This window comes from Ciconia boyciana, chromosome 1, assembly GCF_034638445.1.
Source record: "Ciconia boyciana chromosome 1, ASM3463844v1, whole genome shotgun sequence".
Taxonomy (NCBI): domain Eukaryota; kingdom Metazoa; phylum Chordata; class Aves; order Ciconiiformes; family Ciconiidae; genus Ciconia; species Ciconia boyciana.
The window spans coordinates 52392581-52415916 of NC_132934.1; the positions used below are offsets into that span (position 1 = coordinate 52392581).

At 35.6% G+C, this 23336-nt stretch overlaps 1 protein-coding gene across 1 annotated transcript in view; it reads left to right on the forward strand.

Moving 5' to 3' along the window:
- Positions 1-23336, forward strand: part of CFAP54 (cilia and flagella associated protein 54) — a 116644-nt gene that overhangs the window by 18048 nt on the left and 75260 nt on the right. Inside the window, exons 9-22 of the mRNA XM_072865784.1 lie at positions 4165-4363; positions 5423-5518; positions 6619-6731; positions 6848-7016; positions 7650-7735; positions 9733-9867; positions 10913-11063; positions 12902-12960; positions 13963-14091; positions 14797-14944; positions 15776-15853; positions 15937-16058; positions 19432-19605; positions 22786-22878. Of these exons, the coding sequence (XP_072721885.1) occupies positions 4165-4363; positions 5423-5518; positions 6619-6731; positions 6848-7016; positions 7650-7735; positions 9733-9867; positions 10913-11063; positions 12902-12960; positions 13963-14091; positions 14797-14944; positions 15776-15853; positions 15937-16058; positions 19432-19605; positions 22786-22878 (1752 nt within the window). The remainder of the gene's footprint in view (positions 1-4164; positions 4364-5422; positions 5519-6618; positions 6732-6847; positions 7017-7649; positions 7736-9732; positions 9868-10912; positions 11064-12901; positions 12961-13962; positions 14092-14796; positions 14945-15775; positions 15854-15936; positions 16059-19431; positions 19606-22785; positions 22879-23336) is intronic.

The following is a 23336-nucleotide window of genomic DNA, read 5'->3' on the forward strand; positions in this document are numbered from 1 at the left end:
TCCTGTTTTTTAGCATCCTTCTTACACAGAGGAGCCCAAAGGTGGACATAGTACTATAGGTGGAGCCTCATGAGTTCCAGGTAAGGGAAGACAATAACCTCTCAATGTGCTGTTTACACTTCTCCTAGTGTAACCCAGTCTGCAGTTTGCATTCTTTGTGACAAGAGGACACTGCTGGCTCAGGTTTAACAACTAGGTCTTTTTTGGCAGTGCTGCTACTCCAGAAGTTGGTTTCCAGTCTGTACCGATGCATTCCTCCCCAGATGCAGAGCTTGGCACTTATCCTAGTAGAACTACTTCCTCAAGTTTCTCAAGGTCTCCTTGGACTGAAATTCCATCATCCTTTAATTCTCATGATGTAGATATAGATCCATTACATATGTACCTCACAATATCATGGCAAAATTGAGGAATCTCTTTGCATTTTTTGAAAGACAAAAGGAAGGAGATACTACAAAGAGACATCTTCTTTGGCACAGTTTATCTGATGCTAGAACAGATTCAAACATTCAGAGCTGAATGAATAGGTTAAATATGGATTTTTTGGTTCATAATTATCTAATTTATTGACAAAATACTTCGGGATAAGCTACATGTAAAAACATGTACTGCACTAGGTACAGTAAAAGCCAATTAATTGGAAATAAGAATGATGTATTTTCTGTCTTAAATAATTGTTTAATATTGATATAATTTTTATTTAATTATTTCTTTGCCATTGGTCTATATTATGTCATTTTTTTAAAGAAAATTAGCTGTATTAGAAAGACTGATCAGAAAAAACTGATATTGCTCATTTGATACTGCTTATGGTTAATAGTAAAATTATAATGAAGTTATACCAATATGTTACAGATGTGATCTGATTGTATTGAGTGCTTCTGTTATATAAGTTATTCATCAAAGCTTTTTAAAATATTATCTGATACTTCAGTTTCAAATCATTGACTTGAATTGTAATTAATATTAAAGAGCTGCATGGACAGCACAATTGATCTGTTCCAAACCTCACTTACTGGAAATTTCCCATTATCCAAGATAGGGACCAAACCTCAACATGTTCAATTATGTGTGGTTTGCACATATAAAGGTACCTGTCAACTTTCTCAAGGTCAGTTGATTCTGGAAGACTTAAGTACTTCTGAATGATGATCTTCTAAAAGTCTTGCTGAACTATTAGGATATTAGGAACTCAGCATGCTTTCAAATAGGGTGTTTGCTCATCAGACACCCATCCTGTTACTAGGAACCTATGTCTGTCATGTGGCAGGAATCTCATATATCTGATTTCCAGAAGCTTGAAAAATCTTCAGTAGTCAATTTTGTTCTGCAGTGTCTGTTTGACTTTCTGACAAAACTGAATGCCTGAAGTTAACAACAAATTGTTAGAAATTACACTGTTCATAACTTCCCCACCAAGAGTCTTTTGCTTCTAAAATGTGCTACAACAGTTTTCATTACCTTATTTAAGAAGGAATAGTATTAAATTTTCATATTTGTTTCTGCATGCCTTCTGTAGTTTTACAAGATTTGTTGAATGATGTAAAATCTGAAAGCACTGTTTTAATAATTATTTCAGGATATTTGTAGATTTATTAAATGTCAAGTAAATGCAAAAATATGGGACATTTCTTTATTTTTGCCTAAAGTTTTGACTTTCAAAACAATTTCCTTTCAAACCTTTTTTCCTTTCAAACCTTTTTTAATTATAGAATACGTACAATGTAGTATAACAGGTAGAACAGTTATATTTAGAACTCTGTCCAGCATGTTACAGAGCGCATTATGCTTGGACTAGCAAAGAATTAAAGATCTTCCTTCTTTTCTAGTATGTATGCAGTGGAATTTGGTTTTGTACTTAAATCACCTTGAAAAATGGAAACAAGCTAGTCTAATCTATTTAGTTTAAGTTAGCTTTCACTTTGAGGTTCTTCTGCACCAGTGCAATGTTTGTTTTCTAAACATGACAAGACAATGCTTAAGCAAAAATATTAGTAGTAGTAAATTACATGCCCATTCTGCTCTGCATTTTAACGAAGGTATTTAGTCAAAACCTGCAATTTGTGCTTAGCCTGTCCTGGAATATATGTCATGTATCTTGCTTTCTGCTTGCATAGATCTGATTCCTAGACTGGGGTCATAAAAACAAATCCACGGTGTGGGGAAAAAGATATATTGAATACAATGACACAAAATATAAAAAAAAAGTATAGTTTGTTTTGAAATTTTTTTAGTCTGCGAACATCATTATGAGGATTTATTTAAAAAAATGTTTTGGAGTTATTTTGCTAGGAGAATGTGCATCACAGAATCACAAAATGGTTGAGGTTGGAAGGGACCTCTGGAGGTTATCTGGTCCAATGTCCCCTGCTCAAGCAGGGCCACATAGAGCTCGTTGCCCTGGACCATGTCCAGTCAGCTTTTGAATATCTCTAAGGATGGAGACTCCACAACCTCTCTGGGCAACCTGTGCCAGTATTTGGTCACCCTCAAACTGAAAAAGTGTTTCCTGATATTTAGAGGGAACCTCAAGTGTTTCAGTTTGTGCCCATGGCCTCTGGTCCTGTCACTGGGCACCACTGAAAAGAGCCTGGCTCTGTCTTCTTTGCACCCTTCCTTCAGGTATTTATATACATTGATGAGATCCCCCTGAGCCTTCTTTCCTCCAGGCTGAACAGTCTCATCTCTCTCAGCCTTTCTTCATAGTGGAGATTATGCTCCAGTTCCTTAAACATCTTCGAGGCCCTTCATTGGACTCTCTCCAGTATATCCATGTCTCTCACTGGGGAGCCCAGAACTGGCCACAGTACTCTAGGTGTGGCCTCACCAGTAGAGGGGAAGCACCCCCTCCCTTGACCTGCTAGCAATACTTTGCCTGATGCAGCCCAGGGTACTGTCATCCTTTTTTGCTGCAAGGGCACATTGCTGGCTCATGTTCAACTTGGTGTCCACCAGGACCCCCAAGCCCTTTTCTGCCAAGCTGCTTGCCAGCTGGGTGGCCCTCCAGCATGTACTGGTGCATGGGTTTGTTCCTTCCCAGGTGCAAGACTTTGCACTTCCCCTTGTTGAACTCCATTAAGTTCCTGTCAGCACATTTCTCCAGCCTGTCGAGGTCCCTCTGGATGGCAGCACAACCCTCTGGCATATCAGCCTCTCCTTCCAGTTTTGTGTCATCTGCAAACTTGCTGGGGGTTATTGAAGACAGTGTCAAAGGCCTTGCTGAAGTTTAGGTAGACAATATTCACTGCTCTCCCCTCATCTACCAGGCAAGTAATTTCAACACAGAAGTTTATCAAGTTGGTTAAGCATGACTTTACCTTCGTGAATCCATGCTGACCACTCTGGATGGTTTTGTTGTCCTTCAAGTACCTGGAAATGGTTTCCAGGATTAGGATGTGGATCCAGCAAAGCAAGAAGGAAATTCCCAAATTTTTGTCCAGTTAAATGTGCCTAGAAACCGATCTACAGTGTTTTTATTTGGGAAAGTGCCAAATAAATACAACTGGAATGCTGATGGATTATGAGCAACATTTTAAAGTACTGTACCTCTGATTTACTTTATGTCTGGTAGTGGTTTGGTAACCATGTAAACAGAACATTGAAATAAAATTTTAAAATATTTTCTTATATAAATCTCTGATTTCTTAACTGGCAATAGTGCAAATATATTTTTGTGTGTTCTGCCTTGTATTTTTATGTTATGCTGTTTGAAATGTGCAAGTGAGACAATATAATAGTGTTTTGCTTTCCCTGCAGTGCTCAACATCCTAATCTTTCTCTGATTTTCTGCAAAGTGTGTAGAACTTAGTTGCTTATGGTCAAGTCTGTATCATTATAAGGAGACATCTGGGTGGTTTTAAACTACATGGCCTTAATACTGTCACTCATAATTTCTATTGTATTGTTTTCTAAGTAAAATACCATGCAGCAGTGCATGTGGTTGCTATGAAATTATGGCACTTTTTAAATACTGTACCCACTTAGCATGAGGCTTTGCTATGCCTTTGAAGCATGAAATTCATAACAACAATATATTTTACAGTATATTATTTTCTGTTTTAAATATGTACTTACTTTCTGATGGAGAACTGTTTTGAAAGACATTTTGCTTTATTGTAACTTGGTTTGGATATTACAAGGCTTACATTACCTTTTCTTACTTAGTTGCCATGGCCTCGCACTACTACTGAACGGCTGCTGACAGAAATGTTTGACGGTGCTGCAGCTCAATTCCTTGCCATCCTGGAAGCTCTGTCTGATAGTAGCAGGCATGTGTTGCGCCCTGCTCCACCTGTTCCTGATGAAATTGAAATTCGTGATGTCATTTCAGAGCTTTTTTTTGCAGGCCTGGAAATCCTCTCAGGTAACAGCATAAAGAAGCAAAAAGAATGTTGGTGAGGAGCCCAGACCTCCATTTTATTAGTTTTTTCTTTGCTATTTCTTTTATAACAATAGCACCTCTGAAAGCAGGCAATCCTTCTTATCTTCATAAAATTTAAGATAAAAATCTGGGCCAGTCTCTGGTGTCTGGTTTATCAGTAAAAATTGACAGTAATTTATTAATATCTCTCTCAATAGAATGGAGTTCACTTTCTTCATAGCAGCCTGTATGGTGCTGTGCCTTGCATTTGTGGCTACAACAGTGTTTGTTGATAACACACCAGTGTTTTGGCTGTTGCTGAGCGGTGCTTGCACAGTTCAAGGCTGTCTTCCAACCCTCCTCCCTGCAAAGGCCAGAAGGCTGGGGGTGGGCAAGAGGCTGGGAGAGGACATAGCTGGGACAGCTGACCCGAACTCACCAAATGGCTATTCTGTGCCATATGACATCATGCTCAGCAATAAAACCTGGGGCTAAGGGAGAAGATGGGAGCACATTAGTGGTTATGGCATTTGTCTTCCCAAGCAACTGCTATGCATCCTGAGGCCCTGCTTTCCAGGAAGGGGCTGGATATCTGCCTGTCTATGGGAAATAGTGAATAAATTATAAATTCCTTTTTTTTTGCTTTGCTTGCACACACAGCTTTGGCTTTTCTTATTAAACTGTCTTTATGAGCTTTTCCATCTTATTTTCTCCCCCTGTCCTGTTGAGGAGGGGGAGTGAGACAACAGCTGGGTGGGGGTCTGGAAGCCAGGCAAGGTCAACATACCATGGTGTTTCATGTGTTTTTTTCAAAAAATCACTCAAAGTTAGATTTAAAAGCTTGAGAAAAACACTGGACTTGATGATTCCTTCCAAACCTTTTTTGCTGGGCTCTGTCTGGACTGAATATAGCCATAGTTATAGAGATATTTTGTTAATAAAATAATCTATAGAGACTAAATACACTTCAGAATCATATTTTCTTGATATGATTACTAGCTAATTGGAGTCTAACAAATCAAATACAATATAAATTGATTTAACGAATTGTCTATATTAAAGGTGGAGTGAGCAGTACTGGTATTCAAGGAAGTCATTGCACTGATCATTTTGGTATAGTTAATGCATCATCAACCCTTCTGCAGTTGATACTAACAGGTAAACTAACGTTGAATTTTCAAAGGATTCTCTACCCAGTGATGCAAATGCTTGGTGGGTGGAATTCATTTTCATGTTAGTAGCAGTTCTGTGCATAAAGGGACTGCAAAATGCTGTCCTCTTTGCGTGAGATATGCTTGTTGATACATATAATGTTAAGGCATTCAAAAGGGATTATGTACCGGTATCATTACGATTTTCTTAACACAAGTATTATTTAAATAGCAGATAGTAATATATGGACATTGTAATCGCATACTGTTCAGCATAGCAGTTCATCTAGATATGTTAATGCCCCTAAACAGTCATTCAAAGGCCAAATTCTACAATGATGTCCTGGTACATTCTTACAGAAGAGAAGTGGGATGCAGTAACAGAAGGACTGTTGTAAGCTCGTTGAGATCCTTGGACCAATCATTGTGCTGCTTTGGAAAATAACAGCTATTACTAAGTTAATATTGCTAACATCTTTTAGCTGAGTGACCACGTGCCCAAGTGATATGACAATGACTGTGGCATATTCTTAGGACTGTAGAACACTGCTGAATATATTAGCTAAGACACTTGCTTAGAGTTCCAAGGACCAGGAAATCCCTTTTCTGCCTTACTGTGGTTTGGATAAACTTGAAGAGTGAGAAAATAGACTCCCTATGTGTACATGCACATTTTCTGATACAGTGAGAAATCCTCATCTATCTTGCAAGAAATTGTTCATGTTTCTATGCATGTTTTTTACTAAATTCTGGGAAGAAGGGTCGTTATGGGCTGGTAGCCAGATTTAAGCTCTTTCTGCAACAGAAAGGACTAGGTCCTTGATATCTTCTACACAGGTACGTTAATATCAATAGTACAGCCTCTTTGGAATGTAACAGGACATTGCAGATACATCATGAAAGTAGTATGTAAGCATAGACATTACAGCAAAATAATAAAGCTATTGTGTCTTGTAGAGCTATTAAAAAATCCTTCAAGATTATGCTGACTATTCAAAAACATGTGGAGTTTTATCTTTGTATTTATCAATACCCAAATTATTGCTTAAATTAAACTTCTGAATATATACATATAAACCAGATAAAATGTTTTTGCCATCACTGCAGGAGAAAAGGGGGTGTCTGGAGATGCTGCTGTGAAATTTATAAAATTAGCTTTCAGCTATGAAGAGTGGGACGTGTTTGATTCTGCTGTTGAGTCTGTCGTTAGTTTTCTTCAGGTAATCTGGATGCTACTTAGACATTCTTTATGTAGTCTTTTCCTATGAGGGTAAGGAAGAGTATTCAAAGTACATATTTTAAAGACAAATTTCTATTGGTTGTTTCTGTCAATTAGGCTCAAGATGACCCAACATGGAAGAAAGCTGAAATGGAACTAAAACTTCTTACACTGATGCAACCTTTACTATTTCCAAAAAAATTTAAACAAAGTTTTTCTACTAGTGAAAATAATACCAAAGAAGCTAGGATGTCTCATGGTTCTGAAAAGAAGCAAACATTCAGAAGTGAGTGTTGTTCAGTTATGGCTGTTTGCATTTCAAATATTTATGCAGCAAGAAACTTTGTTTATTATTTAAAAACTATTTAATATGGTGCATGCAGTATTCTATGACAAAAACTAGCAATTGAGAAATTGCAACTTACTGAATTTTGTCCAGTTTTCATTTGCCAAAACATGACTTTATACCATTTCCCTTGAGTGTGAAATAGCATGTATTTTTAACATACATCATGCAAAGATGTAAAATGAATGGATGTTTTCCGACAGGTTTTCAGGAAAAAAGTGAAACAGACATGTTTGACTTTCTTTTGTCCTTATACTCCGTTTATGTAAAATTTCTTGGCATTGAAGCAAGAAAAACTTGTTAAAGCAACTGTAATTTAATTGTATAACATTCAAAAAACCTGCAAATATCTTGAAAACTTTCCATTTCCAAAAATAGCAATGCTCACTTTTCACAGAAAGTGAATAAACTTGGGAATACCTCTCCCCTTTGTATTTACTGTTTCTTAGAGTATATTATCTGCTGGCATAAATTGGTAAGTCAATTCACTCAGATATTTTCAAACATAGATTTGTAACTAGAAATAACATCTTGCCTTTCCTTTTCTTCTTTTTTTATAAACATTGAATGTAGAGGGTTCCTTAAAGCATGGAGAGCCTTCTCATGATCTTATGATTTTGGCAACAACAGTGTTTTCCTGTGTCTCCACATATAAGCAGGTATAAAAAAATTAGATACATTTCTTCTGAATGAGTCACATAATCTGTAATGAATGCATATAATTTAAGACCAAAGGAATCAGTTGCATGATTAACAAACTACAAAAATGCAATAGCAAAAATGAAAAAATATATCCATAAGATGTGATCAATTTGTGATTTAAAAAATAATATTTCAATTTTAAAAAATTTTATTGGTGCTATGTACTCAGGCTACTTTAAAAACGTTTAATAGATATTAAATCCGTTTGGAATATCATAGAGCTAATTGCATGTTTCAGCTAATCAAGCAGAGATCAAATTTCTGATATTAGATTTAGGTGGGCAAATATGCTCAGCTGTAGAAAACATTTCTGCAGTATTATAGTAATGGGAGCAGTGACCCTAAGGAATGATAATGCCTTTATAGCAGTGGTATGCCTGCAATTTAAGGTAAATTCTCACTGCAAACAAACAAACGAGCAGCAGCAACAACACAACCAAAGAGAGTGGGACTTTTTGTGCTGAAGTCTGTACTACAGAATAATCCCATTATATATATGATGGTTTATTCCCAGAGTAACCACTTTTAGTTTACTTGCTCAAACGGAGATTGCCCTTAATGTGCTACTGTGAGGGGAAAAAAATTACAGTGCAATGTCTCCACTAGCATTTACACTAAAATAGTTTGTGATCCACAAGACTAATGAAAAATGTCCCTTAAAAAAATGTGTTCTGCTAACATGGCGTATGTCTTAACTGCAAAATTAATTTTAGATTTAATTTGAATATTGCCCCAGTTTGAGTACTGGGGCACACACTTTTTTTTAGCTTTAGTGTAATATTTTCAGTCAAAATATCCTGCCTGTGAGGTAGTTATACCTTTAGATAGCATGATTTGTCTTTTTTTTTTACATGACCACTGTGTTATGGAGGCAGGTTACCTGAATTTAAACTCTTCTGGTCCTTATACAGTTTCCCACAAATCTCCTCGGTACCTAATCTGTCTTGGGAAGAAAGACAAATTCTCCCCTGATCTACAGTGAATTCACTGATGGTGAAGTTACATGATATAGCTGAGCCAATCTAACAGCTTGGTGCCACCAAATGAGTGGCAAAAGTAATCTTGATTTACTTCTTTTTCAGTCTTTTTCTCCCCTCACTTCTCAATGTCAATATCCCTGAAATCTTATGCTCATACACATATGAGTGTACAGATAGTGTGGATGTTGCAGGCTTGAGTTTCATTGCACCTGAGATACTAGTCCAACTCTGGTATAAATGGCGATAAATATGTGTACTGAACCTTAATCACTGTTCAGAATGTGTTTAACACAGTGTAGACAGGCTCTATAGCCTTTTAAAATGTGTTAATTAGGAGGTTAACTGAATAGAGTTTTGAATTTGTTAATTATTCTCTTCATAAGATGAAGATGTGTTTTCACATTTCTTTCAGTTGTTAGATATTCCACTCCAACCTTTTTTCTAGTTGTTTAAGTTGTTCTTCACTGCTCCCTCATCTGAGATGCACTAACAACCTGTGGAAGTACTCTGTCAATGCGAAATAAAACCTACTAATTTAGATCTTCTGCAAATATTTAAATACTGTAACAAAAAAAATTTCCCAAAGTTAATATAACTGTTAAATTACATTACTTAGTTTCCCCAGAATGTATTGACTATTATAACATTTCACAGATAGTTAATTTGCTTGTCTCTCCCATCTAATTTTCATCTCACTACTTTCCTTATCTGAGTGACTTTTAAGAGCTTGACAATAAAAAAGGAAATACAAAATCCCCAAACTCTAAAACCACTTGTATTGTTGGGAGAAGAAAAGCTTGCGTAGTCTACCATAAATTACTTTAAAAAAAATATTTCTTAAGCTTTTCAAAATGTTGTCATCCCTTATAAGAAAGTTAAATAAGATTATTTATTTACTTTGAAAAATTTTGAGCGCGTTTATATACTGTATATACATACCTGTTTCTACAACTATGTTGTTTTTTTCTTTCCAGAATATCCAACCTGACAAAGAAATACTTGTTGATGTAATAATGTTTTTGTGGCAGAAGTGTAAAACAGGACTTCAGCGAATCCAAATGAGTGGAAGTGACTACTTAAAATATATGCACAAATACAAAGCTTACCAAGTACTCCTTATTATAATATATTTATCTTAATATGAGTGCAGTCTGTTATAGTAAAGCCAAGATAAAACACTGATCTCCAGTCTAAGTACATTTTCTTATGGTAAAATGCAGATAAATCTTCTTCACTGAAAATGTGAATTGTATATACACTTTGAACAGACTGTGCTCCCATATACCAGTATCAAAATACCTCTTAGCCTTTTCCCAGTAAAGTAACCCATTCTCTGCCAGTGGGCCATGATAGAAGCTAAAATAGTGAAAGCATTCAGGCATGATGTAAGAAGAAGCATTTGGTGTGTTGTGGCGGAAAATAATATAGTTCAAGAAAGTTCCCTAGATCAATTGAAGAAAGAGGGAAGAACCTTACAGCTTAAGAGAAGGGACATGAGGGTCAACAGGATCTGGCCAACTGGATAGAGTCACAGACTTACCTTGAACTTTTCCTGAGACTGAGAGGCTCTTGGTGAAATCCAGTCTTGTGAAGGATAATTTACGCTAGTTTCTCTGGGCTGCCAGTTGATGCTGACTAAATGGTTTCTGGAGGAGTTAATTTTGTGGCCCTGATGCCTATAACAAAATTGTTGAGAGATTCACCAGAAGATAATGTGCAGTTACTTTCCTCTGTGTGTACAACAGGTGCATTAAGGTCTCTTTTGTACTGTTTAAGTGGGAAGATATGGGGATAAATGAGAGGCAAATGATCAAATCTGCTGTAAGGCTTACCACACTATGACAAGGTATAAAAGTTGTGCCCATAGAACATTCATTAATCTTTCTAAAATAATAATTTTTAAAAAATCTAACATAAAAAAAGTCTGCAGTCTGAAGAAATAGGGGCTTTGGAGCAGCACAAATTCAGCATCTTAGTCTGGTGGCATTCAAAAAAAGAAGTGAAATCCAAGAAAGGAGTTGTGTCCAGTTTTATGAATCTTTTCAAACAATTTTGAGTGCAAAACCCTATCTGCCTCTGTAGTTATAAGTAGTTTCCTAAAATTTGTTTTAACTCTGTCCTGATTCTTTTTCTTTCCCTTTCCCCCATTTTTAGTGGGTTTATGTACTCTGGATAATAAATGAAGTAATTCAGAAGAGCAGCATAGCAGACACTAATGTTGTAATGCTTGCAGAGATAACCTTACATCTAACTGCAATATTGGAAAATGTAGCTGATTCTACAAGTAAATCTAAGAAAAAAGCAGGTAAAGCTTTCAACAAAATTTAGTTGTCTTTCAAGAATGACTTTAAAGATTGGAACTTTTCTGAGTTGAAAACTTTTGCAAATATACATATTCAAAAATGTTGTAAAGAGATTGTTGACAGGAGAATAATAATTTTTTGTACATACAGTTTCATCCATAATTAGAGCTAATGAAACCTGGTTTTCAAAGGATTTATGCCTTATTTCCTTGCATTTCCAGTTCTGCTGAAATATACATTTTGAATCACATCTCTTATGACTCACCCTTCCCACAGGTCTTCTACATGTCTCTTAGCCCCTTCAGAGTAGCCTCAGATCACTCACGTTCTCTGAATATTGGCTAGGCAGAAGGTGGTGTGTGCTGTGGCTCATTTGGAGCATTCAAGTGCTGGTTGACTAGTGGCAGGCCAAACAGAAGAGGAAAATATGGAGGTCATACTGAAACATTTGCTTTTATTGGGCCATTAATTTGTATCTCTTGTCTACACAAGTCTTGACTTTTGTGTAGGAATTCAATTGTCTTTGAAATGGAACTTAACTTGGCTGACATTATTGGGATATAATCCGATCACATTAAACAAATTTCCTTACAAAACCTGACTAACGCTGTAAAATATGAATATTTAGACATACTTTTAAAAGTTCTCTGTTGTTGTGGATGTAGGATCTTGGAATGTGAATCATATTTCTCGTAATTGTTTTGCTCTAACTAGAGAATAGATTTTAAGGACCCTTTTAGAGCATATCTAGGAACAGAAGAGAATGACTACCTTCTGCTTTTTTTGAAAGTAAGAAAACCTTGGAACAGTGCTATTCCATTATAAGGTAGAGTAGGTATTGTTTTCTGTGAATGTTATGAAAATCAGACCATTCTGATGGAGATGGGATGAATCCTCATTGTAGCATCACTGCTATTCTTTTTCATTCAGTTTAAATATGTCTATTTGGAGGGAAAAAAAATGAATAAGTAGGAGCCATTGCTCAAAACAAGCTGATAAATAGCCAGTCAAGCACATGTTTATGCTGAGAAGAGTGTTTTTACTGAAGGAATCCTGAGTGAATATAGATTTTCTTATTTGTGAGAAAGAGACAGTGAACAAGCAGAAATAAATAGACAAAAGTGGCACAAGGAGTACAGGAGTGACAAGAAGGTTGTCCCTCTGAAAGGGCAAAAAATGAATTTATTTCGGTGAAGAAATAAATTTTTGACAGGCTAGAGGGCTGTAAACAAGAACAAAGAAACTGCTTTGTCTTGTTTTGGCTGCTTCCTCTTGTTTTGGAAAGGAAAACACAATTGTGGGTGCATTCTTTATAAATGAAAATTATTTAAACAATCCAAATGAACATTATAAGGGTGATAATACCCCTTCAAAGAATATTAAATTGAAATAATATATATCATAAAAATATGACCTCATGTTTTTAAAAATCCTCCTATAAGTTAAATTAGCATTAAACCCACTGCAAATTGGATAACAATAGATTTGAATTGACTTAAAAATGGAAAATTGATATGAATGCTACAGCAATGTGAGGAACTACAAAATGAGTCCAAGTTTCATCGGCTTGGATATGATGTTGCTATGAAATATATTGTACATTTAAAAATACTACATTATTGGATAATCATATACTGAATTAGTATAATTGTACATATGTAGCTATTGTGTTTAAACCCTGAAAAGCTTTTCAAGAAACAATATAATTACCTCTCATAGTCAAGTACTGAAGAACTGAATTATTGCCAGACTCTTAAGTTAGTAGCAGAGCTAATCAAATGGTACTAAAATTTTCTGAGTATATTTAATTTCATTTTCTGATTTTCTTCCTATAAAAAAGAAAAAAGAAGTGCTTCTCTCTTGCAAGATGAATCCTGTGATATTCCTGAAATACTGATGGTAACTTCTAATTTGTTTTCATTAATACAGTGTTTTTGAATAGCATAAGAACACTTACTTCTGCTTGAAGCTTTTCATAATGTTGTATTTAGTTTATAAAGTTGAAATGTTTCACACAATCGTGCTAGTGCAGAGGAAGAAAGCAAAGATACTTTTTCAAATGAAATAAAATCTGAAAATTTTCCTGTAGTCTTTTATAGTAATCTGTGATATGGAAGAAGTTTTAGCTGAAACTTTTTTTACAGTGTGATCATACCGATTTCCACTGTACACTCTTTTTTATGCCAATGTATAGTACCAGCTTTAAATGGTTTAATAGTGCATTTTTTAAAGATACAAACGTTAGTCCTTGCTTCATTTAGGGAAATATTTTGGGTTGTGCTTTTGTTTGTTTGTTTTTGTAAGGGTGATGTGGAACAGATGGAACATCCTGAGTGTCCTTGCTTTGTTCAGTGTGTTCAGTGCTCAGCACTTTGCAGAAGGGTCCAATCAAATAGTTCAAAATTACTTACTAAAACACATTAAGAAGAAAAGACATACATTAGTCTGAGGATTCAGGAATTTTGTCAGTAATATGTCTTAATGCTTACACACATGAAAAAGCTTTAATTCAGTGATAGGCTACTTAAAAGTGTTGGTTTCTGAAAAATCAGTATTAACAGCATCTAATGGAATATTGAAAAACTGCTTGTGAAAAATACTGTGTTTCTCAACTTAATTCTGTAAGTTCAGTTTCATTCTGCTATAAGCTAACTCTTTGAGTTAGTAAATTGTTTTTCGAGAGATGAAGGAAAATCAGTCCTAAATTAATTAAAATGACTTTAAATTTAAAATGTTGATATTAGTATATGAAAGCATGGGGAGCAGTGCCTATATAAAGATTATTTGACAGAGTTTAAACTGCAACAGCTCAGAATAATAGCACTTTACTTTTGATAGTCCATATTATAGCTTTTAATGCTGTTATCTAATAAAACATGTTTCTATGTGTTTTCATTTCAGAAAAGTCCTACAGAACAATTACAAGTTGCTTACGAAAGTCTTGAAAAAGCAATTAATGGAATGAACACATCTCGCTTAATGACCCTTCTACCAGATGGAAAGTCGATATTTGACAACTGCTGTACAAAGGTAAAGTCTACAAAAAGGTACACTGCAACAAAATCTATAAATAATGTATTGGACTTTGATGACACAAAACTCATATTTTCTTCATAATTTTCTTCATACTTAGAAATCTTAGCATTATCAAATGCACTTCATCTTCCTGCTCCATGTAAGAAGAGAATAGAAAAAATAAATCTCTGTGTAATAGAAATAGCATTTTTCTCTTTCAGTAATAAACTATAAACTCTTTTAGGTTTTCTTTGCCATTTTCTTTTGGAAATAATCATAATTTATAGCTTTCTCCTATAAAATAAAAGCAGAAATCCTTTTCATATTTGTTGCTTGCAACTGTTTATTATTAAAATTATTTTTTGCTGTTGAGGGGAGTTCAGATTTTCTACATATTATCATTCTACACCAATATGATCTTTGTTTTGTGGACTGGTAACACAATAAAACAATTTTTTTTGCAGTTTCATTATTTATTATTAATCCAGTTTCCTATTGATTCTCAGGTTTTGTCTAGTTTTCTTTGTTGGTTATCCATGCTTTCTCTGTCTAGTCATTCTCCTTCCTTCCATGCTTTCTTGAATGACCGCATCTTACACAGATATGACAAATTTCAGTGTTTGTCAATTTACTAAAATAATAATATCAATGTCAACATAAATGCAGTAAGCTAAGTAATAAAAGTTTGTGTTTGCTTAATTGCCACTTCTTATTTATTAGGTGGACTCAAATGATCAGAATTCGAATTCTGTTTTGGGATGTGGTAATGATAAAACAGGAACAGGTAATGGTTTTGTAATGAATTTACACTTGGAGCTCATTCAAGCCCAACATCGAGTAGCTGTGAAACTTCTTAAAATGGCACAAGGTAGGTTTCAGAAAAGCTAAATCATAGCTAATCATATCACTCTAATCATAGCTTGATTAGAGTACTCTGTTAATATATTTTGTAATACTAAGAAATAAAGGAGTATCTGCTTTCTGAAGAGGAGCTGATGTTGGGCAGTTTGTATGCCATGTACAGACAGAAATAATGTACTGAATTTGCAGAATTTACATTTACCACATGGTACTGGCCTCTAACCTCTACTCAACCAATGGGAGTTAAATTTTGCTAACAACTACTGGATTTGATTCCTAGACAGTTTGTTGTGGTATATCAGTTCTAATATTAACTGTTACAGTGTCAGTAAAGGAGAACTGGGGGATGCTCTGCAGATTTTTTTTTTCTGTAATGCTAATTTTGTCTCTAGAGAATGACCTGAATATTTTATTCAGTGCTCTTTGTAACCTGAATTTGTACTGTGAAATTGTCCTTATCTCTTCCCAGTCAGCAGATATCCCACTCTTGACAAATGCCTTCTGAAAAAACTCTACTTGGTCTCCCATTCCTGGTGTTTTTTTTTTAAATTAAAAGCTAGTATTAGTTCGACACTGCAGAGCTCCCCTGTGCACTGCTCCCTATGATCAAATCAGATCCCTCTTTTCCTGTGATGTTAGTATAACTACTATAGATGTTAGAGCATGAGGGTGGAATATTTTTAGTGGCATGATCAGTCCCAGAAATTCTCCTTGAACCAAAGAAAAGATCATGAGATGGAGCAGAGCTTTACTACAAAACTACATATTAACCCCTCTCACTGAAATTTTCTCAATAGCACTATCGGAATGAATAACTCATGATTTCCTTCCCACATAGGTGCTCAAAAGGATGACAGAAGTCTTAAGTCTAGCAAGTCTCATGTGAAAAATATTAAAGATTTCCATTATTTAACAGGTAAGGCTTATTAATTAAGATTCTAGAGGTATAATAAATTATTGCTGCTGTTTTATAAATGCCTTAAAATATCTATTTTACAGAGGCACTTATAATGAGAAAAATAAAAAAGAATAAGCTATCCAGAGCAATCTTTTTGATGCAAAAGGCTGTACAGAAGTTCCCTAAAGAGTTAACAACTTCTTCCCAAAGACAGCTACTGGAGGTAATAAAAAAAAATCTTATGGTAGAAATTCTTTATCATTATCACAGTTTTTCGTGTTCTGTATAATTAACACTTGGATTACTCCTTCTTACAAAAAGAAGAAAAATGGAAGGAAGTTGAGGGACATTGGGTGTTTTTAACTTCTGTTGTCAAATTTTCCCTGAGAAGTTTCATTATGTTGAAAGAATAAAGTGACTTAAAACAAGGAAAGAGCACATACCCAAATGTTGTGCACACAAGAATCGTGAAAGAAGACATGATCTTTCTTTCTACACTTAATCACCTAGACTTTGCAGTTATGAACCTATGCCTTGCCAAAATGTCATGCAGGTTTCCTTCTCCCCATTGCAACCTTCAACAGCCTTCTTTTTCCAAGATCTGTAAGTTGTCTTAGATTACTTTGGCTGGTGATAATGACATGGGCTTTATTTTATTCTTATTAAATAAACAGTTTAAAAGTTGGAGATTTTGGAATTTATTGAGGCTAAAAGTAGATTCTTCATGGGCTTGTTTTGAAGTCTTTTGAAATCAATGGGAATCTTCCCATTGAGCTTTGTACCAGCATCTGTCCATGAAAATTGCCTTCTCATCAGTGGGGCATAAAATTTCTTTATAGGCTGTACAACAGATAACAGAATCTGCAATTCTCACTATATAATATATGAAAAAGTATTTTAAACAAGAAGTTACTAGAAAGTGTTTTTCTTTTAAGTGCTACAAATTTGGAAGCATGATAATTAACACACATATCTTTTATGTCAGAAGAATGCAAAAACTAGATCAGAAAAGACATACACTAAAAATCTCTCTCATATATTTGTAAAATATATGGCATTTATAAATATAAGATGTAGTGATATGGCATGAATGTTGTAACTGTAGTCACCAATGAAGACTTACAAGCAATTCCCAAGAAATGTGTGGTTATCCCAAACAAACATTTGCAAAGGCCTTATACTGACTTTCACTATATTTTACTTCTGTGCACTTTTCACAGAGAAAGATGTAGGTAAAAGAATATAATGTTTGCAGCCAGTTGCCGGAAAATGTCAGAATTAACTTTGCCTGGACAAACTTAGCATGATCTTCTTTGATATTTGTACTATGATGAAATATTTTATTATATGCTCAATTAATTTTCCTCCTCGAGGGGGATGGTGCTCACTTCATGAACAGTAAATCCATACCTTTATTTTCATGCTTCTGTGTAGAATATTTTGCCTTTTTTAATTGTAGAACATCCAAGACGTCTGTATAGAATTACTTGTATCTTCTGGTCTTTTCTACTGTACTCAGCACAATATGATATGTCTGTTCTTATTACGCTGCAAAATAGGAAAGCAGTTTATTTCTTTTTTTTGAGAAACATACAAATAACCTTTTCTCATGCAGTAAACCACTGGGCAGATATGGAAGCTTCTGAGTCATATGTATATACTCATCTACATCACACTGCTTAACTACTTGAGATACTGTGTACCCTTCTTTTTTTTTTTTATTTCTCTCACAGTTGCTTCATTCTTCCTTCCCTGTCCTATATGTCTAGTTGGACACCCAGGTCTTTACAGAATTGGGTACGCTGGTAGTTCTTGTTGGCCAGCTGTAAAATTGAATTAATGTGATTAGGCTAATACCACAGTGCAAGCCTGTGGCAGAGACAGGGATAAAATGTGGTTTATCACAGGGCAAGTCTGTGGCAGAAGCAGGGATAAAAATGTGGTTTTTTATAGTGACATTTGGCTTCCTCAACCATAAGATTATTCTCTCTCCTCTTGCAATACTGGCACATTTATTATCTTCCAAGTTCTACAGTTAATGAAGTACAGGTCACACAGTACCACTCTCAGTCACTACGCTATCTTTATCCAACCTGGGAGCAGTTCCACCCTTGCACTAATAAGAAATATGTCCTCAGAGAAGAATGAGCCTGTGATTCTTTTAATTAAAAATTGTATTATGGTACAGCTTACCGTAAAGAAGTATAATTTTTAAGGAAGCAATGAATTTTCTAATTACCGATTGCAAAAGTTGAATGGTTGTGTGAGGGAAAGAGTCACTCCATATCTTCTTCTTTATCTTATATTCTTCCTTAAACAGTTCTCACTAGGGTGGATGCAACCCTAATCTAAAGGGGGAGGGAGTGAGGTGAAGTGAGGGGCTGTGCAAATGATTAGCTATGTGATGTGATTAAGGCTCTATTAAATCTTAGCTCCCCATTTCACTATAAATCTATAGCTAGTTTTTGGTCATTTTTGGACATGAGATAGAAGGCTTATTCAATCTGTGATCTGACCCGGTATGGTTGTTCTTATAGCCTTATAAATGTATGAGGACTGAAACAAGGAACTGTTAAGGTGCAAGATTATAGGACTGTCACTGAATAACCAATAACTCGGGATTTTCTTTTTCAGTTTATCTTTCAGACTCAGTTCAGCCTAAATCCTTGGTCCAGTGTATGATACTAAAAGGTTTCAAATAAAAACCCTATCATTTCTCTCTTCTCCCAAAAGAATGTAATTTGTCCAAGACAACCCCTATTTCTTCATATCTGGGAGCTGGCCTTTTTCGCTTTGATTTACACTGGACAGTTGCCACAAGTAAAGATATAAAAGTACTAAGGTCTCAATATTAAATTTCCAAGTTAAGTTTCTCTTATCCTCACAATGCAAACAAGGTGAAGAAACCTACCAATTTGCCATTCAGTCCAGTAAGAAAAAAATGTACCCTGGTCACCAACCAAATGGCCAGATAATCACTATGTGCAGGAGGCTGCCACATTTTTGGAACACACTAATAGACTGTCAATCAGCCTTCAGCTCTCTCCAGCTAGCCAAGGCAAGTGGCTTAGCCATACTTTTTCCAGGCCTGCATTCTCCTCCCTTTTTCTTTATTTCTGGACTTTATGTCTTTTCTCTAATTCTGAAGTACAGAAAATCAGTTTGACCACTTCCACAGCTCCTTCAGAAATTCCACAGATAAGGTCTCCAGCTTTCTCCTAAATAAGAGTTGATATCTTTTTTGTTTCTTGTTGGAGCTAATCACTGGTTGCCCCTAATTGCTAATCACCATTATTTGTGATCACTCTTTTCCTATAGGTTCTTTCAAAATTGGATATGCCTCATCCCTGCCTCTTTCATATGCAACCCTGCATTCCCGTTATTGTACATTGTGAAATTAATCTGCATATGTAAGGCTTACACAAAGTACCATTCATCCTAAGTTAGGATGTAAGATGATGTGAAAATGGATAAAAAGTTTTCTACATAGCAGTGAATTTTTTATAAGATAATTTTGAAAACCATTTATAAGTGTTAAATCTGTCTGATTGTTATGTTTTAATAGTTTTTCCCTTTTGTTTTAATTTAAATCATAGGAAGCACTAACTTTAATTGAGGAAGTTGAAGCTGAACAAACGGCATTGTATCACAGTCTCAAAGAAGCTATGAGCAGCAAGAAACAAAGCAGGACGCCTCCTCCTCCTCTATTACTTTCTAGATCACATTGCTCCATGACATTTAAACCAGCCCCGTTCTCTTCAGATATTCAGGTAATGTTTTTCATGATGACTGCGTAAGAAATAATTAAACAATATACAAGAGAGCAAAAGTTGTTTCAACTGTGCTATACCATCACAGTTTTCTTGTTGTTCTTGAGAAGATTATGTTATTCTGACTTAATTAAGTATGCTTTTTTCCCTCCTGTGAGTCAATTGTGACTCATTGTTTTGATCTTCACATTTGCACGAAACTTTCTTCATCTCATGCATCATGTTCCTTGGTGTTTCTGTTGTATAACAACACATTTATTCTACTTGTCAAAAGCTCATTCTCTTGCTTAGGGCCTGACATACTCCTAGTTACCCTCTGAAGAGATGCAAGGAAGTACCACACTGAAGCCTCTGTTAATGGAGTGCTGAAGTGCCATAGTTCAGGTGGAAGAATCTACCTTCTGTTGAATGTGTAGAATCACAGAACTACTCAGATCATAAGGGATTTTAGGAGAGGTCTCTAGTCCAACCTTCTGCTCAAAGTAGAGTTGACTGTGAGATTAGACCAGCTTGCTCAGGGCTTTATCCAGTTAGCTCTGAAAACCTCCAAGGATGGAGACTGAACAGCTTCTCTGGGCAACCTGTTCCAACAGGGCAACCTGTTCATGGGGAAAACTTTTTTCCTTATGTACTGTTGTAATCTCTCTTGCTTCAATTTAGGTCTATTGTTTTTCATCCTCCTACCATGCACTGCTGTGAAAAGCGTGGCTATGTCTTCTTCATCACTTGCTTGCAGGCACTCAAGGGCTTCTGGTAGGTCCCCTGAAGTGACCTCTTCTCCAGGATGAATAAGCCGAGCTCTCTCAGCCTCTTCTTGCAGGGCTAGTGCTCCAACCATCTTGGTGGTCCTCTGCTGTAATCACTCTAGTTGTTAAACATTTCTTCTTAGAATGATGGGGCGCAGGAGGGAAACTGGCCATGGTATTTAGATGTAGTCTAATGAGCGCTGAGCAGAGGGGGATAATCATGTTCCTCAGTCTCCTAACTGTATGTCTGTTAATACAGTTCAAGATGCTTTGAGATGGCTTTGCTGCCATGGCACACTGCTGGCTCATGTTCAGCTTGCTGTCTAACCTGACCCCCAGATCATTTCAGTGCTGTTCCCCAGCCCATCAGTCCCCAGCCTGTATACTTGTGAGGGATTCTTCCTTCCCAGGTGCAAGACTTTGCATTTGTCCTTGTTAAATTTAATGAGGTTCCTGTTGGCCCTCAAGGTCCCTCTGAATAGCAATCCTCCCCTCAACGATATCAACTGTTTCCCTCAATTTGTCATCATCTGCAAACCTGGTGAGTGTGTGCTCACTTTTTTCCTCAGGTCATTGCTAAAGATATTAAACAGGACAGGTCCCAGGATAGTCCCCTGCAGTGCTCCACTTGTTACCACCCTTCAGATAGATTACAAACCATTAACAACTACTCTCTGACTCTGACCTTCCAACCATTGTTTTACCCATACTGTATCACACCCCCATACTGTATCATCCTAACTTGGATATAAGAATACTGGGAGACAGTGTTGAAAAAAGTGCCTTGCTAAGGTCAAGGTAAATGGCATCTACTCCTCTACCCTCCTCTGCAAAGCAAGTAATTTTGTCACAGAGGTCAATCATAGTGGTCAGCCATGATTTGCCCTTGGTAAATCCATGCTGACTGTTCGAATCACCTTATTCTCCTTCATATGCCCAGAAAGGGTTCAAACAGGCTGAAGTATGAAAAATTCACTAGCTGCAGGGTTTTTTTGAGAGAAATTTTCATAGTGATTTTTGCAAGCTTCTTCAAAATAGCGATGTGTATAAAACCAGTAGAAACTCAAATCTTATTACTACTGGTAAGAATGTTTCTGTGAACAGTTCTTTCATAACTTGCAGTTTTATTGCAGTTTGATTAGTGAATTTAAAATAAATTAATTAGGGAAAAGTTCTTCCTTTTTGTCCCTAATGAACATAGAATTAAAAAAAATAATTCTTTAAAGTCTGATAGTTAATCTGTTTCAGTAAGTGTCAATACTTCATTTTGTTCGATACAGGAGAGTGAATGTAACATATTGGGCCACTAGATGGTGCAATGTGATTAGTCTTCTTATAATTTGAGCCCAGATATTCTAGAAGAATTTTTTTTCTAAAGATACACAGCTGTTGAGCAGACATGAAAGGTATTTTTTATGAAGAATTTATTAACCGGAAATGGATACTTAGGATTTAATTAGACATATATAGTTCTTGTACTAGAAGTCAAAGTATCTCTAAAATTTCTTGACCTTAAAGTTGCTCATTTGCTGAAAATAATCTCCTCTATTTCAATATCTCCTTCTGAAAAACAGTCAGGATTCATTGCAAGACAAATCATGTGTATTACAAGAAAAAAGAACATTTTAGCTGTACAGAATTTTTATATGTTGAAAAATGATGTCATCTGGCAAACCTGTTTAAATCTGTTTAAATGTCTACTGAAAGTAAATAGACTTCGTACACTTTTTAGTAGAAGTTTAATGCAAGAGAACGTCATCAGATGCATAACTTACTGAAATCCATCTGTCCAGTTCTGCAGAGATGAAATAAAAATTAGTTTCCATGTTTGATCTCACTGGACACGACTGAGCACTGATGCAGGAATGCATGCTCACATGCTTCCTTGGTTAAAGATATTGAAAAATGTAGATGATATGCCCAATGAGATTATCAGCAGCTTAATGGCATTAAAAAACCATTGATTTCAATAGGGACTAAGAACATGGCTTGTTTAGAAAATATTACTGTATTACTTCATATCTGCATTTCTGTTGCCTGCTTTTAAGGAACTGTTCTCAAGTAGTTTGCTGAATCAGAACCTGACGTCAACTTTAGAAGAATACCATTGCAAGGATCAAATAAGGGATCTAGATGACTTTAAATCTACAGGATGACCTATAGAGTTTATGCTTTGGGATAGGTTTGAGGTATAGGGTAGTTCAAGGTAGGCGATAGGATAATGGAGAGTCATGTGCTTTTATTGCCATTGTAGTATATCTAGTTCTCCAGCTAAATCAATTAATGAATATTTCTAGTGCAGTTAGACTATACATTTTTATGACTAGGTTTTTTCTTTCAGAGACTGTTTTCACAAAATTAGTACCTTCTACATTAGGCAAAAGTTGGAAATACTATTATATATCAACTCATTTTGTTCTCATTTTCTTCAAAGGTTTCGTGGTACAGTATTTTGGGCTCTGTAGCAAGAGGAAGTAATATGAAAGTAAGGTTAAATAACAATAAACTTCCAAATGCAGGAGAAGAGGTAAGACAGAGGTAAAACTCCTTTAGGTCATTCTCTCTTCCTTTAAAAAAACCCAACTTTCTAAATGTATACATCTGACATCTTTTTTTAATCAGGTAACTGGCCAAGCCTTTGACAAACATTTTGATCTTTATTTTAAGCAATTGAAATTTTGCTAGGCTGAAGGCATACCAAAACCCAAAAAAAGTTCTAGGAACTTTTTTTGAATAATAAATTAAATGATTCAAAAGCTTCATGTTAGGCAAGTCTCTGTCATTTCTGTTATAACTCTGTTTTTTGAGTGACATCTAAGAAATAAAAAAGGAAAAGAAAGTATATGATGTATTTATAGGGTGTGCCCCAGACACTACTCTTTCCAGGGATACAAAAAAAGATAAATTCTAAACAGATATAAAATTTAATATTTTTCTTAATTGTGTAACTTCTATAATCTATTTCTTCTTAACAAGACTTTATCT